The following is a 15,871-nucleotide window of genomic DNA, read 5'->3' on the forward strand; positions in this document are numbered from 1 at the left end:
CAGCTCTGGGACATCCAGCACAAGAAAGACATTGACCCTTTGGAGAGAGTCCAGAGGAGGGATGATCAGGGAGCTGGAACACCTCTCTTACGAAAACAGTCTGAAAGAGTCGGGATTGCTCTGCTTCTGAGGAGAAGAGAAGGCTATAGGAGAACTTACAATGCCTTTCAGTGCCTAAAGAGGGCCTACAAGAGAGCAGGAGCATTTTTTTTTTCACAAGGCCATTCAGCAATAGGACAAGGGGAAAGTATTTTAAACTTAAGGGAAGGTTTAAATCAGGTTTTCAGAAGAAATTCCTTACTGGGAGTGTGGTGAGACTTGGAACATGTTGTCCATGAAATTTTTGTATGCCTATCTCTAGAACTGTTCAAGGTCAGGCTGCATGGGGCTTTGAGTAATTTGGTCTAATGGAAAGTGTCCCTGACATGGCAGGAGGGTGGGAAGTAGATAGTCCAACCCAGACGATTCTGTGAATCATTGCTTCTATGAATTAAATCACTGGTCATTTATGGATTCAAGTAAAGCAAGTAGAATACTTAAGCAGATTAACATAGCCACAGTCACAGTTCATATGAGTACAGTCTTTCTATATTTTACATATCTATTTATATTAAAAGGGAGCAAAATTAACTCAAAACAAAAAAAAACAACCAAAAATTAGAATCTTCTTTTACATTTTGGTATTAAAATTGGTGATGAATCATAGAATTATCATTTTGTGTAGAAACAGAAGTGAAGACACCTGGCTTTAGGAACACAATAATATCACAAATTAATAATACTAGCAAATGTATAAAATATATATTCCAGACATAGCACAATTTGTTTTGCTTTTTTTGATAACCACAAAATGCAATTTTTATCACAATAGGATTTTACAGTTTTTAGAAAATGTTCCATTAGCTCAAGGGAACAGACAAGAGAAAGTTCATTTAGTGTGAAACATTTACTTAGTTTCACAATAAGGATAATAATTGCAATTTTTCCATCTTCAAAAAAATTGTATCGTTTCTAATTAAAAGCATCTGCCATTGAATTTACCTTTGTCACAATTTTGAAATGAGTAAAATAAAATTATTACAAAACAATACACATATATTAATTATAAAAGAGTTCACTGTAACTTTCTGTAACGTTGCTGAAGTAAAAGTTCATGTAAAAAAGGAACTGTTAGGTTGTGTGGAATGTAAAGACTGCTCATCAGCTGGAACTAATGTTCTTCAGTATAACCCTGTACATTCCTCTTTTTCAGATACTTTAATGGTTTAGGCTGTACTCTCTGCATATCCTAGGAATGAAAATGTGAAGAATACCAAAGAGGATATTTAGGTTATTCATTGTAATCAGGCTTCACTGACATGATCACTAAACTGTATGAGTCTGATATTTTTGAAGTGGCAAATGATACAAGGAATTTAAATACCATGTCGATGTTCCAGACTAAATTCTGCCAATCTCTGCATTCATGATACTTTCCTGAGGTCTTGATTTAGTTTAGTTCTCTGTTAGTTCATTGATTTTCATATTAGTAACTTCATTCTTATTATGTTCTTTCTTTACAAACATTAGCAGTTACCTTTGCTGTTTACAGTGTTTCCATTTAATCCTTCTCAAGGATAGTCAAAAAGGGAATAAATGGAAATTACACTAAGATACATGGACAGCCACAATATATTTTATTTCATGATATATTATTAATAGCAGTTAAAAAAAAATAATAAAAAAATAATCTTCAACTTTGAAAAATATGTCCCAGATAGAATTTTCTTCAGACAGATTGTTTTCAGATTTTTTTAATTCTCAGTTCATAAGATAGTAAATTGAGAATATTAATATAATCTAATGAAAAATGTTATTAGATTATATTTCCTTTTCCAGTTTACTATCTTCTCTAAACTTAGTTATAGACTTTCTTTCTCTGTGGGTTTTAATTAAATTCTTATGTGTTTCAGAATCCATAATTTTCTGAATTTAAGGTCTAGAAAGTTATTATTGCCATAACCTTATTTTTAACTGAGGACAGACCAGCTCCACAAGCAAAGTTTAAAGAGCACCTTTTACAGTATTAGACATTAGAGGTAAGACTGATCAAATATAACAGCCCATGTAGAAAGAAAGGCAAATGTCAAAACACTATGAAAAATATATATTTTTTATGTGTTACAGAGTAAAAACTAGATGTAGGTTATGTGAGCCTTACTTTATAAACCTCTGCATAGACACGGTGGTAAGCAAGTGCTGAGCCTTATTGTCTCTGTGCTGATCTCAGCATTCACTTTATGTAAGGAAGTATAGATTGGGGTGTTTTTTATTTAAAATCTATTTAATTTATCTAGGAGGCAACAGAATCTTATTCCAGTTTTCTGGCTTTATTTATTTATTTGTTCACTGAATTACTTCTTAAGAAAAGAAACAGTTTATGGTTTAATTTATTTTTTCTTGCCTTTTTTTTTTTTTTTTTTTCTTTTAAGACATATTAAATAAAGAATCATTTGAGTTTGAATGGAATTTTAAATATCATCTAGCTCAGCCTCTCTGTGATGACCAGGGACATCTTCAAACAGATGAGGTTTCTCAGAACCTTGTCCAATCAGACCTAGAATGTTTCCAGGAATGGGATAAAAAGACCTCTCTGGGCAACCTGCTTCAGTGCTTTACCACCCTTACTGTAAAAAATTTCTTCCATATATCGAATCTGAAGATGAATTTAAATAATCATAAAGAAATATGAAAAACTTCTGAAATTTTACTTCATATTAGTTTCATATAGGTCATTTTGAGGAAAGCACCACTAGAATTAACTGTTTACAATAAAACCTTTTTTATAGATATAAATATGAAAAGCAAGACCTTGCCTGAAACAAAATAGTAGAAACAAGCAAAACCAAGCCAGAAGAAAAAAAATTGACCTAAGAATTTCCGAAGAAAGTCTGAAACCTCTGGGAGACAGTCTGTATTTCTCCTAAATGTATAGTTAACCTCAATCCTAAAAAGTATTTTTGCGTGCCAGAATTTTTTATGTCAAAAAAATAAGAAAACTAAGAAAATACACTGATTTAGGATTCTGGTATCTAAGCAGGATTGGATCCAGAAAATCTTTAAAATGGAAAACATGTAGCTATTTTGTGAGGCCCAGGCATAAGCCAAAGGACTTTCTTTTGGCAGACATATGCTCTCAAATTTATAGTTTCTGAGAATACTTTTAGTATAGAAGAGTTTATAATTACTATCTTTCATTCAAATACATGAATCATTATTTAATTCTTTGTTATCTTCCCATTGCAATTACCTTTGAAATGAAGATGTTCTTAAAATTTTGCAAGGCAAGACTAAGGGAATTAAAAAAACACAAGGCACTCTCACAGGTAAGAACAATTTAAAAGTACATTTACCTAGTTTTGAAAATTAATAATTAGGAGGTTTGAAAAGAGATTTTGGTGTGTAAAGAGCTGATAAAATAGATCTAGAACATGGTACAACTACACACCTTAGAAATTATTTCTGCTTCTTATTCTTTCATCAAAATTATGTTTTTGTTTTTCTAAAACTTTGATAAATTATGATGTTGAAGTTATGTGTAAGGTATGTATTGTATAGTTTGGATTTACAGGGATGGAAGCAATATTAATGAATATATTACAAGTTATGAGGAAAAAAATCAATGAACTTCAGGGTGTACTGAGCTACAACACAGTTTTGAAATCACTTAGCTCTAAGGCAAGGTTGGTACACTCTAGTCTATTAGCAGTTCATATTCCCCAAGAATGCATCATTATAGGAAATCAATAGAGGATAACTTCATGCTTGATATTTGGACAAATAAATCATCATAATAAGCATTCTTGCTACTCTGTATACAGTAGATATTTTGCATGAAGTGTGGAACTTATGGATGCATGCATCTAAAAAACAAGTCTATGCATATTTAATATGTGCTATGGACAGAACATCAATTGAGCATGTACACCTACATTTAATCTATTTTTTAATATCATCAACTCACTATTGATAGTTATTTAAACTGCTAGTACTGCTTTATAATAGGGTAATTACTTTTCAGTTGAGACATATATTTTAGAGTCAATATCAAAGCAATATCAAATCAGGCCAGCATGATAGAAGAATATTTTAAATCTAGGTCCCAGAGCCCTAGAATTCCTTTTACTTTTTCACTTAGATATCTACAGATGTTCAGTTACCATTACTATAGAATTCATATTTTGGCATATAAGACTTATAAGAGATGAGCAATAAAATATTTCTTTACTGTAGTCTTCCAGGAAATAGTCTAGACAGTTCTTGTGTTCAAGCACATAAACTCACACTACACAGGAAGGCATAGCAAGGAGAGTAAGAACAAAGAAAATAATACTTTAACACATTAAGTAGAATAGCCAAGACACCAAGTCAGTACTGTAGTGTTTGCAAACACCTGTCTGCAGATATGCATGAACAGGGTAGGTGGTGTGCATGCATGGATGTGCAAATAGAATGCAGATTTTGTTTGTAACAGCTAAGGTCAAGTTAAGTTTATTAAAGGAAAGAGAATGTTCAAAAGTTGTACAGTGCTCCTTGCAATTGTAATCTCTGGCAAGTTCCTCCCCACAATGTTTGTCCAAGAATAGACTACCAAGATAATAATCATTGACATTGACTTATTTGCTTTCTGTGTGCCAGATCATCAAATCATAAATGAGATGGCCCTGAGAGGGAGAGAATGAGAACTATTATACTAACAACTACAGAGGAAAGGTTTTGGTTATGGCTATCAGAGATGTAAAATAATTTTTAAAATGCGCAGTACATGTATTTTCTTTAAACAAGTTCCGAGAACAGTGTGATTCATTACATAAAGATTTTTATTTTTAGAAAAGCATTATTTAATATTTTTCTGCATACCTATACAGACTGGTGGGTTTGGCTGCCAGAAGTACCGATTTTCTACCTGAATGCAGGTTATTCTCTCATCTCCTTGAAGTTCATAGCCAGGGTCACACTGAAATATGACAGTGTCTCCAGGTTCTCTTCCATCACCATTTCTAGTTCCATTCATGGGGACACCAGGATCACGACATGCAGTGGCTACGGAACCTAGCAGCAAAGTGAAAAAAATATAAATAAATATTTGAAAAAAAACCAACAGCTTTTCAATCCATTTCTTTTCCCCATTTTGTTACATTTTTCTAATCAGGAAGCTCTGCAAATTCAGAATTTTATTAATCACTTAAAAAAATGTTGAGAAGTCATCCAACAATCTGCTGCTTTTGTACTATTAATTCTTGCTACCTCCTTTAGTTATTAAAAGTGCCTGATTCTTCTTTTAGTTATTTTTTTTTTAAATTCTGTGAAGCACTATACTATATAAAAAGGAAAGGAGGAGATTTCTTATTACCCTGGACATTTTGCACTTTTAACTTTGAGCAATTTTTAATATTAATAATATTAAAAGCAGATTAAGGTCTTCAGGTTTTCTGATTAAGGTATGCTTGCACACATCTTCAATTCTTCACAATTCTGTAGTTCATAAATATATCTATGGTGTCACACTTAGCCATGTCCTTGGAAGTGAATTTCAATGATCACTCATACCTATATCCTTGCACATGACCTATCTACAACACTAGACTTTTGTAGTAATAATAAAGAAATCACTGCAAAAAATACATATGGATTTAGTCTGAGAGAATGTACAGCTATATATAATGCTTAAATATGAATTATTATTAAGATAAAATACAATCACAATGACTAAAGAAAAAGTATAAAAAATTTTAAAGACATTTTCCTCATGATCAACATAATAAATATATTATGCACAGAAATATGTATGCTTAAGCAAAAAGCACATCAATATTTATTTAATTAAATATTATTTTTTACTAACATTATAGAACTGAAACATGTTATATGTATTACAAATAAATACCAAATGTCAGACTTGCCTGTGGAAGTAGTCCCACTGAGCTCAGCAATCTGTGTAACATAAACACAAAGTGGTGGTACTGAGATTTAATTCAGATGCCCTCTTTCTGGGAAGGTAACACCAGCAGACAGCAATCTATTCATCCAAAATGTGTGTGGGTTTTGTATCTGCAATGCTTTTGAAGAGCAGATTTTGGTCTAAACAGTTTATTTCTCTAAAGAAAAAACAAAACCCTCCAAGTACCTTCCTTTCTAAGACGTACTTACTAAAAATATAATTGTCTCTTTGCAGTTATTGGGATTTTTATGAGGTTGTTTTTACACATAGTAAGTACTGACTATGGGGAAAAAAAATCCCCACAAATAAATCCTCACAAAAAAACATACAAGAAAGTATGAACAGAAGGAGAAAATTTTCCTTCTTAGTCCTCAAGGATTAAATATATATTTCTTTTAAATATTTCATAATAAATGGAATATAATTATTTTTTTATATTATCATGCAATTTATTTAAACTTCTGCTTTAGACACTATCATGATTCCTATTTGTATCTCTAAATATGCTGCTGGGTTTAAATTTAGAAAAAATATTACTAAAATATGAAATTAATAAATTCACTGCACTGTACTAGCAGGTCTTGCAAATGTTGCATACAAGATAATAAGAAAAGAGCTAAATTATACTTGAACAAAATTTCATCAAATATAAAAAGCTTCAAAAGCTTCTTAATACAGGTCAGAACTACAAGAAAAAATCCTTAAGGTAAACTTAGACTGTAGCTAGTAGTAAACTCAGCACATATATTGATGTGCATCCCTCCCTGCTGAGACCATAGGATGCACTGTAGCTTTTGATTGGTGTTGGCCATTCAGAGCAGTGCATACTGGAGAGAAACTGCATTCTGCCCACATTAATATTATCTACCTTGAATTTTGCCATAAACAAAAAAAACAGTTCTCTGCTTTATCTAAAACATGCAATTCCAGAAGAATGGGAACTGATTCTTACTCAGAATTTGCAATCAATCTTGAAGGGCCAAAGAGAGAAAGATGTTGGTACGAAGCTTGTTATTGTCTGTACATCATATTGCTCTTACTAGATTGCATCATTCTGCAAAATAATTGGATATGGCTGAAAAAGACATTAAGGGGGCACACAGGAATTTCTGATACAATCTGTTTGGGTTTTTTAATCATTTAGTAGCATTTATGCAAATTAATTTTATAATATGAGATCTGTGTGCCAAACTTATAACCTTACCCTTATTTGTCCTGTATAGTAGTCATCTTGCATGCTTTCACGCTTGCTCAATCCACCTCCTGCTCTTTTGGCTTTGTAGCCAAATTGATGAAGCATGGATTGGATAAGTGGAGTATGAAATGGGTGGAAAACAGGTTGGTGTGCCAGGTTCAAAGAGTGTCCATGATCTAAAACCTAGGCAGGAGCTGATTAGCAGCAGTGTCCCTCAGAGGTGGTTGTTGACTTCAATATTCATTAAAGATGGGGACAATGAGAAAAAGTTAGCTTTTGGCAAGTTTACAGACCCTGGATGAGCAGTTGATATGCTCTAGTGCAGGGATGCTATTTAGGGACGTCTCAGTAGGCTGGAGAAAAAAACCTGAGAGACACTTCATGAGGTTCTAAAAAGGAAATGCATCCCAAGAAACAATTTACCAGAAAGCAGCATTATGGAAAAAGAATAGAGAGGGCAAAAGCTCTTCCAGGAAGCATGTGTGCAGCAAAAGCACAAAGAAATCAGAGGATGCAACAAGCAAAACTCCAGCCATATAAAAGAAAATACAGTTTTGCTTCAAGTGTGGTCAAACATTTCATTTTTATTTTTTTTACAGAAGGGTTGTTATTTGTTTAACAGTTTTCTGACCAGGCAATTGGACTAGAGGTCTCCAGAGAGACTTTCCAACTTAAAGTCTTCCATGAATATTTTTAAACTTTGCAAAGTCACCCTAAATACACATAGATCTAATTTAAAAATAAAACCACTGCTTTAAGATTGGTTTTTATGTTATAATACTAAAATGCAAAAGAGCTTCTCTGCTCCCACTATGTCATCATATGGGTTTTAGACTTTTAAACTGATGATTTCTAGAAGTCTAATTCTTTTTTTTTTTCTCAGAGTTTATTCAGCATTTTGCAAGATTCTATTAAAAGTATGAAGGGTTTAACAGACCAGGTGAGCTTCTCAACAGGCTAATAAAAAATAAACTAATTTCTTCTGAATGAATAGGATGTAAGAAGGGGAAAGAATGCCCACACCTTTAAAAGTACTTGATATACTTTGCTTTAGCATAAATAAATAGTCTTTTATTATGTTAGATTTACCTTTAATCTGTGGGAAATTTTGCTTCTATCTCCTCTGTAAAGTGCTACTTAAAAGAAGAGAGAAAAAAAATCCTGCATAATATTGCTACTACATGATTTGTGATTTATTTATTCGCATAGTTGCATGACATTATCCTCAGTATCATCATCAAGACAATAAAGCAGTGATGAGTTCTTAGTGAAAGCACCCTGTACAGCTACAAAGCTACTAACTTGGAGTACTTAGTGCAATTTTTCACACAGCCTTTGGAGATGTGGTAGGGCAAAAATAAGTAATAGCCTTAGATAGGTATGCACACTGGACAATTCAAATACATATACAAGGTTTTGAAACATCATTTGCTCTAAATTTTTAACTTATATCTATATAACAACCTGCATTTTTTTTTTCTTGTTGAAAGCAAGGACTCAAATGTTTTGTGTCTTTCACCTCCATTTCAACATATTTCCACACAGCATTTCAACAACTAGAACTGACATTTAGATACCAAATTTAAGCTGTTATTTTACTTCAATGGTAATTTTAAATGGTGGTAAAGGCTTATGTATATAAATTATGGTAGAATTTCATATATATATGCATGTTTGTTTGTTATTTGTTTTTTCTTGCATGTCACCATGCTTTGTGGTGGAAGTAGTGAGCATTACAGAATTCCTAAAAATGAGTTTCCTTAATCTTCATTTTTTTCCTGTCTAATTCATTTTAAAGAGAATCAACCAGGAGAAGGTATCCAGAGTTCCACAACTACAGAGAGATTAAAACATAAATAAATTATTCCTTCATGGTATTTCTGAAAACCACATATCTTGCTTTGTAAGCACATATCTAAATACAACTTGCTTAATTAGGAGTGGGATTAATTTAACTTAATCTTGGCTGTGCACAAGTTAGGTATCTTATTAATTAGCTTGTTCCCCAGATTCTCTCTACGATCAGTATCATAAGGGAGAAAGTTTTACTTAAGCTCAACACTTAACATTCTCATGCACTGGAACAGAAGGAAACACATGATATTTTTTTTTTTTTTCCAATGAGACAGAAATGATGTAGTAATTTATATTAAATTTGTAATCTCTATTTTGAGAATAAATCTGTTGGTAAATTCAATTTTTACTTGCTTGTTATATATTTACCTCAAAAACGAGGTGTAATTCTTTTTGGCAAATAAATTTGTCAGAATAACAATGCTCAAACATAAATATCTTCTTTTTTTGAGGGAAAAATTTAAAAAATAGTTATGTAAGAAGGAGATTGGAGAAAGAATAGCTCAGTACTGCATGTAATTATAGAATTAATGCATCTTTGGAGAGTTAACATATATTACCCATATATTCGAAGTGGATTTCTTAATCACAGATTTCTGCCATGTTTTCTGTAGTCATAAGGGTTTTTTTCATGTGCTTGACTCCAGCTCATCATTACTATTCTTAAAAGCTATGTATGTTTACAGTTTTTTCTATTTCAGAGAGGTCATCTATGTGTTCTGCCCTGCATTCTCAACCCTCTTTGCCTCTTTAATCTGTTTATTATTTAGTATTTCTTTTCATTGCCTATCTTCAGCCTAATTTCTTTTCTTTTTTTAAGTGTCAATACAATTTATTAATTATATATTCTAGTACAAGAAGTGGGGGTTTTATTCCTGTTATATATTCAGGCACCTTAATCACTGCCTTCATCATTCCCCATGAAAATTTGTGGAGTAAAGAAAAATTCTGGGAATTATAAAGTTCCTGTTGTCTTTGATAGTTTACCTGCTATCACAATTTCCCATAAGTTCATGTATAAGCATTAAAGTTCTTTGTGACATATTAGAGCTGATAAAGTAAGAAAATAATTCCTTGGGTTTTATTCTATTACAATAATTTAGGAAATATTGTCTTGAATAACTAGTAAGCTGTGATTTATGAATGTAATCCATTAAATGCCTATTAAAAACATTTTTATGGGAAATAGACCTCAGATGTGTCTATTACCTAATATATGCAGCATAACAGGTGCAAGAGTGACTCTGTGTGTAGCTCAGACTTGTAAGTGATCAGCTAAGAGCTTTTTTCCCTAATGAAGCTAGAGAAATTTGGAAACCTGTTTGTTTTTTTTTTCTCTTGGCACTGCTAGTTTAGAGTAATCACACTGCAATCAGTCAAACCATTTAGGCTAAATCAAGAATTAAGAGACAACTCTTGAACAAAAATTCCAGGATGAGTATGAATGCAGCTCATGCTCAACTATTCAGTGGGTGAGATTAGTGAACATATTAAATATACAGAGTTTTTATGTCTTTCTACATGGTCAGAGTGACAAAAAGTGTGTTAACTTAGTTACTGCACACTTCTGAGATGAATATGTTTGTAAAAAAAGACTCCAGATTGTGTTTTGGTTTACAATAGGGCATGGTTTTGGAGCAGATGAATTGTTTTCATTTGGATGAAGCTAAATTTGAAGATAGACTACTAAACTACGGTAGAATGACTCTGAACTAAGAGTATTTCTGAACAGTGTTGCCAGCAGTGGTTCCGTACCAGCTGTTTCAATCTATGTAACAGGTCTTCTTAGTTCTTGTGTGTGATGTGCTAACACATAAATAACCAAAGGACCCACAAGTGAGATTTAATATCTCAGATAGCCATATAACCATATTCTCTAATTTAGACTTTGAATATGACATCACCAATCCTCCAGAAAACAAGTGCCATGACACAGGCAGAAGTACTTACTCTGGAAAGTTGTTCACCTTACACAGTTCCTGCTAGTTGACTTGAATGAAGTGGGGCAGAATCCTGTTTAGAATCTTGGCAGCCATGCCATGCAAAAAATGCAGTTCCCTTCCCCCCACAACTTGTTTGAATTTTTCCTAAGAGCATTTATATGTTTTGAGCAGTGGAGATGAAGGAGTATCCTAAAACATCTCTTTACAAGCTGTACAATACTGTGCAAATGCTCTTATGGAGCCACATAAACTATCAAACCAGCATTCAATCATATCCAGAGAAGATGCAAACACAGATCTATCTACAAGTGTCCTTTACATGGGGTCTAAAAAATTTTGATGCATATTTTTTTAATAAAAAGGCAAAAAAGTATATTTAATTCATAAATCAGATAATTAAATATTCTAAATTGATTATTCTTGCTTCAAAAGCAGTAAGTTGCTGCCAGGGTCAAAAAGTTTGTGATGGTTCATAAGCCTGGGCAATTTTACAGGTGACTGAAATGTTCTAAAAGGACAGCTCTATTTTCACACAGGGAAGATACCTTGAAACACAGCATTAAAAGTGGGACAAGGTTATATTAGACTCCTCTGATGCTTGAAACAATATAATAAATGTCTTGGGATTTCTTGGTGTTAAGCGTGATTTCTAAATTTTATGTTCTAATGCATGCCAAATAAAAAATAATTAAAGAGTCTGAACCCCAAGCCTGGAGAATTCAGGAAAAAAAAAACCTTTTTTATTTTCTTTTTTTTTTTTTTTCCTTTTATTCTTCTTTTTTTTTTTTTTTCTTTCTTTCCCCAGAGCCCACAATTAGGCCAGCAGCTTCAAGACTTCCAAATTTCAAGCTCTTCATAACACATATCATGTCAAAAATATTATTATAAACTTATTTAAACCAACATATGCTGCCAAACTCCTATCATTTTAAACAAAGGCTTTTTTAGTACTTCTGGTCTTTCAAACTCACATCAGCCTGAACCAGTCCTGGCTGACTGCACAATCCAAACTGAAGCTTTCTCAGAACCCACATAATACCTCTAGCCGTATGGACTCTGCAGTCTCCCTGAATCTCTAATGCTGTTTGAGAACCAGGTCAGCCTGGTATTTGCTATCACAAATCCAACCTTCTATACAACTTTTCCTGAAAAAGAAAGAATAAATTATCTACAGCGTATTCATTGTCTTCTACCAACAGAAGCACTGCTGATAGCATTTCTTTAATCTATTTTTAACTTTCTTTTCTGCTGTAGACCTAACAGAGATTTAGAAGCACAGTCATTGTAATTCTTAAGTAAATTCTAACCACAGGCTCCATTTGTTGATTTTGCATGACTTCATGGATTCTATCTAAGTTTGTCAGTTATTGTTTGAAGATTAAAATGGGAAAATATTAAGAATAAATCACAGAATCACAATTTCATTTGGGAATACACATCCCTTCAATGAAGAACTTTAACATCTTGCACAGCCAGGGTTTTTTATGTTGTATATAGGCTGGTGTCTGTGTTAATGAAACTTCCCCAACCAACCATCCTGGACCAACTCTGGCAGTCACACTTGGACAGCCAAAGCTTGGGTCAATGAAATGCCATGTCATGAGTCAGACAAAATCAACTTTACAAATGTAAATTTAGGACAGATGAGAAGACTTTCTATTGATACAAATCAAAAGTGTTCAGACAAACTATATTGCATGAGGTTTAAAATTAGGAATTTCAATCTTAAATATAATTACAATAAGTTACTTTTATGGTGACATGGAGGAGGAGGATTTGTTTATCTATAATTTTAAAATTACTTATAACGTTACCAATTTCTTTTGATACTTCAGCTTTCACTTATTAATGCTGTAACTCCATTTCTTTCTAGCTACAAGTCATTACCAGGGCATTTTACATGGGAGCATTAACTCACAGTATTTGCTTGCATGTCCTCTATGCTACTGAATGAAGAGATGTCAGCAACTAAGAAGTTATTGTCACTTACAAATTCGTGACAGGAATGACATTTTTGTCATTGAAAGACATAAATGATCATTCCTTTTACTAGTATCTGCTTCTTAAAAGAAAGGCAACAGCAGATAGGAAACAAACTTATTAAATGATTTCTTTATTTTAAGCCTCTTGATTCTAAAAACAAAGCAAACCCACCCCCACAATTAAAAAAAATAAATAGATCCCAAAACCAAACAAGAAAACACACACTCATTGCAAACCTAAAACAAAACCACTGAGCTGCATTTACAAGTGTGGACATCCACAGATATTTGATAGGAAAACAGTCTTCCTGAAATCTCTAAATCCAAAGGATTCCACTCACAGTTGAAATAAATCAGCAAACCAGAGTGTGAAAATATTTTAGATTAAAAGTTTTTTTTCTACTATGGAACAGACACAAGGGAAAATAAATCTTATGTCAGAGACTTCAGATAAGTAAGAAAGTTATGTTAGGAAGTGATCCCTATACCAACAGTGGTAGGAAACAGCATTCTGATAAAGAATCCAGTAAAATTCCTCATATGCATTTGCAAATCACCTTCTGGGAAAGTATGTCAGAAGTAAAGATCTTTGTTAGTGGAAAGTTGAAGAAAAAAAGAAAAAAATACAGGAAGGTGTTCAGCATCAAAAAAATCTTTCTAAATGTGACTGTGGCTAATAGGTCTGTCTTTGTACAAATTAAATTCCCAAAAAACAATAACAAAAAGAAAACAAAAAAACCAAAAAATTGAACACAAAACATTTAGAAGACATTGTGGCTATAAATTATAAATATAGAAAGCTGACATAAGCATTTAATCATCATAATAATCAATGTAAGCAATATGATGCATTATAATTCTAGACTGGAAATTAATATTGTCAGACTTAAGCAGCACAAGCAGGTATCTGCCTCAATTGTTCTAGGCTTTTTCTGTACTGTATAGAGGCAAGTAACTCCAAAGGGCTATTCACCCAGTCTTAAAATAAGGAGGAACAGCTGCAGTTTGACAGTAAATCCAAGCATTTTAAGGCATATCCTGTTACATAAGAAATTGCTGTCACATGATATAAAATACTGGGAGAGCATCTATTTACAAACCCTTCCCAATACTCAGAAAATATCTACACTGCACTGGCTGCCCTATAATGCTAAAAAAATGCTCTATCCTGTGAGATGTTTAATTAGTCAGAAATGTGACTGCACTCAGATCTGAGCAGAATGTATTCTGTAATGCTGAGTGATTCAGTAGTGCAGATATTAGTGGTGAAATAATGGTCTGTGAAAGGTGAATACTTCATAGTATCATCTTCATTCAAAGATGATCCTTCCTTCCTCCATAAATGATACATGGCACCTGAAATGTTAAAGTTATCAGAGAGAAAACTTCCCTGTAATACCAGATTCAAAGGCCATTGGAATCTGTGGAAAGTATCTGATTAACTTTGGTGGGATATGACTTGATATTACACATTTAAGACATATTAAAATGATTAAAAATCATACATTTAAAAGCACAATTTTTATCAGCAAATGTTTTACATTTTAGTATTCTTACTCAACTATTTTCAGTTCTCTGTCTTTTTTTCACAGCTACTTCTTTCATCTTGGTGACATGAAGCAATGTCAACTGATGAAAATGTTTCACTGTGCCTAATATTTTGGTCTGAGCCTGAGAAATACAGCTTGTGTCTCTGGCAAACACATGATTGTTCCCTTCTCCTTTCCTTTTCTTGAAGGTTTAGTTTTCTATTTTGTTCAGAATTCACTGATTAAAAAGAAAAAAAAAATACTGCAGATTTATTTGGTGTTTTTCAACAAACACCAAATAAATCTGAACGGGCTCTTCATGCTCTGCCTCTGACATTTGAGTGGAAATATGCTGCAACAGGTATTTCCTGTTTACATATAACTTCTGGCCTGTTGTCAACTTTTCACACCTCTTTAAGGATAGACCTCTGGCATCTGTTCTATAGCTACATTATTCACATGCCATTTAGACAGATTTCAAAATCTTCATATTTTTATCTTACTGTTGAATCACAAGAGGTTCTTATTTTCCTTTTACACACATATATATAAAGTTTTTGAAATACTCTGCTTTATTATACATCTATTGCTACTTTATTTTCAGGATTTGTGGGCCCTGTTTTCTATCATGTTACTCCATTGTAGTCTCAAAGAAGACTGCAGAAACTGAAAAGCTGTAATTTTTAAATTAAAAGATACTGTCATGGTCATTTGCAGAGGTCTAACACAGAAATGAAAGACATTAAGACACATAAAATAGAAATGACATATTAGAAGAAAATTCTGCTCTGCCCAGTGATGACATGTGAAGTCATTTATTTCTTTGTTTACATTAGAAGTATAGGAGAAGCTGTATTTTCACTAGCCCTGGATAGTTGGTGGAAAGTAGTAAAGAACAATCAGGGTGAGTTCCCTTATTTCATCTGAAATTCATCACTTTTACTTCTTCCTCTCAGAGTAATGTACAATTGTGTTAAATTAAAAATTTATCCTTGTCAACCATAAAAAAGTCTCTAGTATTCCTTAGTTCAGCATATAAATAATTTTTTGCCCCTCTACTTTGGTCTTGTGAGACCCCAGCTGGAGTTCTGCATTCAACTCCGTGGTCCCCGGCACAGAAGGGACATCAACCTTTTGGAGTGAGTCCAGAGGAGGCCACCAAGATGACTGGAGGGATAAGACACCTCCCCTGAGGAAAGGCTGAGAGCATTGGGATTGTTCTGTCTGGAAAACAGAAGGCTACTGGGAGTCCTAGTTGTGGACTTCCGTTACGTGAAGGAAGCCTACATGAAACACAGGGAGACACTTTTGACAAGGGCATGGAGTGGCAGGACAAGGGTCAAACTGAAAGAGAGTAAGTTTACATTATATATTAGGAAAAAATTCTT

At 33.1% G+C, this 15,871-nt stretch overlaps 1 protein-coding gene across 3 annotated transcripts in view; it reads right to left on the minus strand.

Annotated features, from left to right (window-relative positions):
- Window positions 1-15,871, minus strand: part of CSMD3 (CUB and Sushi multiple domains 3) — a 573,013-nt gene that overhangs the window by 173,257 nt on the left and 383,885 nt on the right. For all 3 annotated transcript variants that reach the window (XM_058831785.1, XM_058831783.1, XM_058831782.1), the window contains one exon: window positions 4,900-5,091. In XM_058831785.1, the coding sequence (XP_058687768.1) occupies window positions 4,900-5,091 (192 nt within the window). The remainder of the gene's footprint in view (window positions 1-4,899; window positions 5,092-15,871) is intronic.

This window comes from Poecile atricapillus, chromosome 2 (genome assembly GCF_030490865.1).
Source record: "Poecile atricapillus isolate bPoeAtr1 chromosome 2, bPoeAtr1.hap1, whole genome shotgun sequence".
Taxonomy (NCBI): Eukaryota; Metazoa; Chordata; class Aves; order Passeriformes; family Paridae; genus Poecile; species Poecile atricapillus.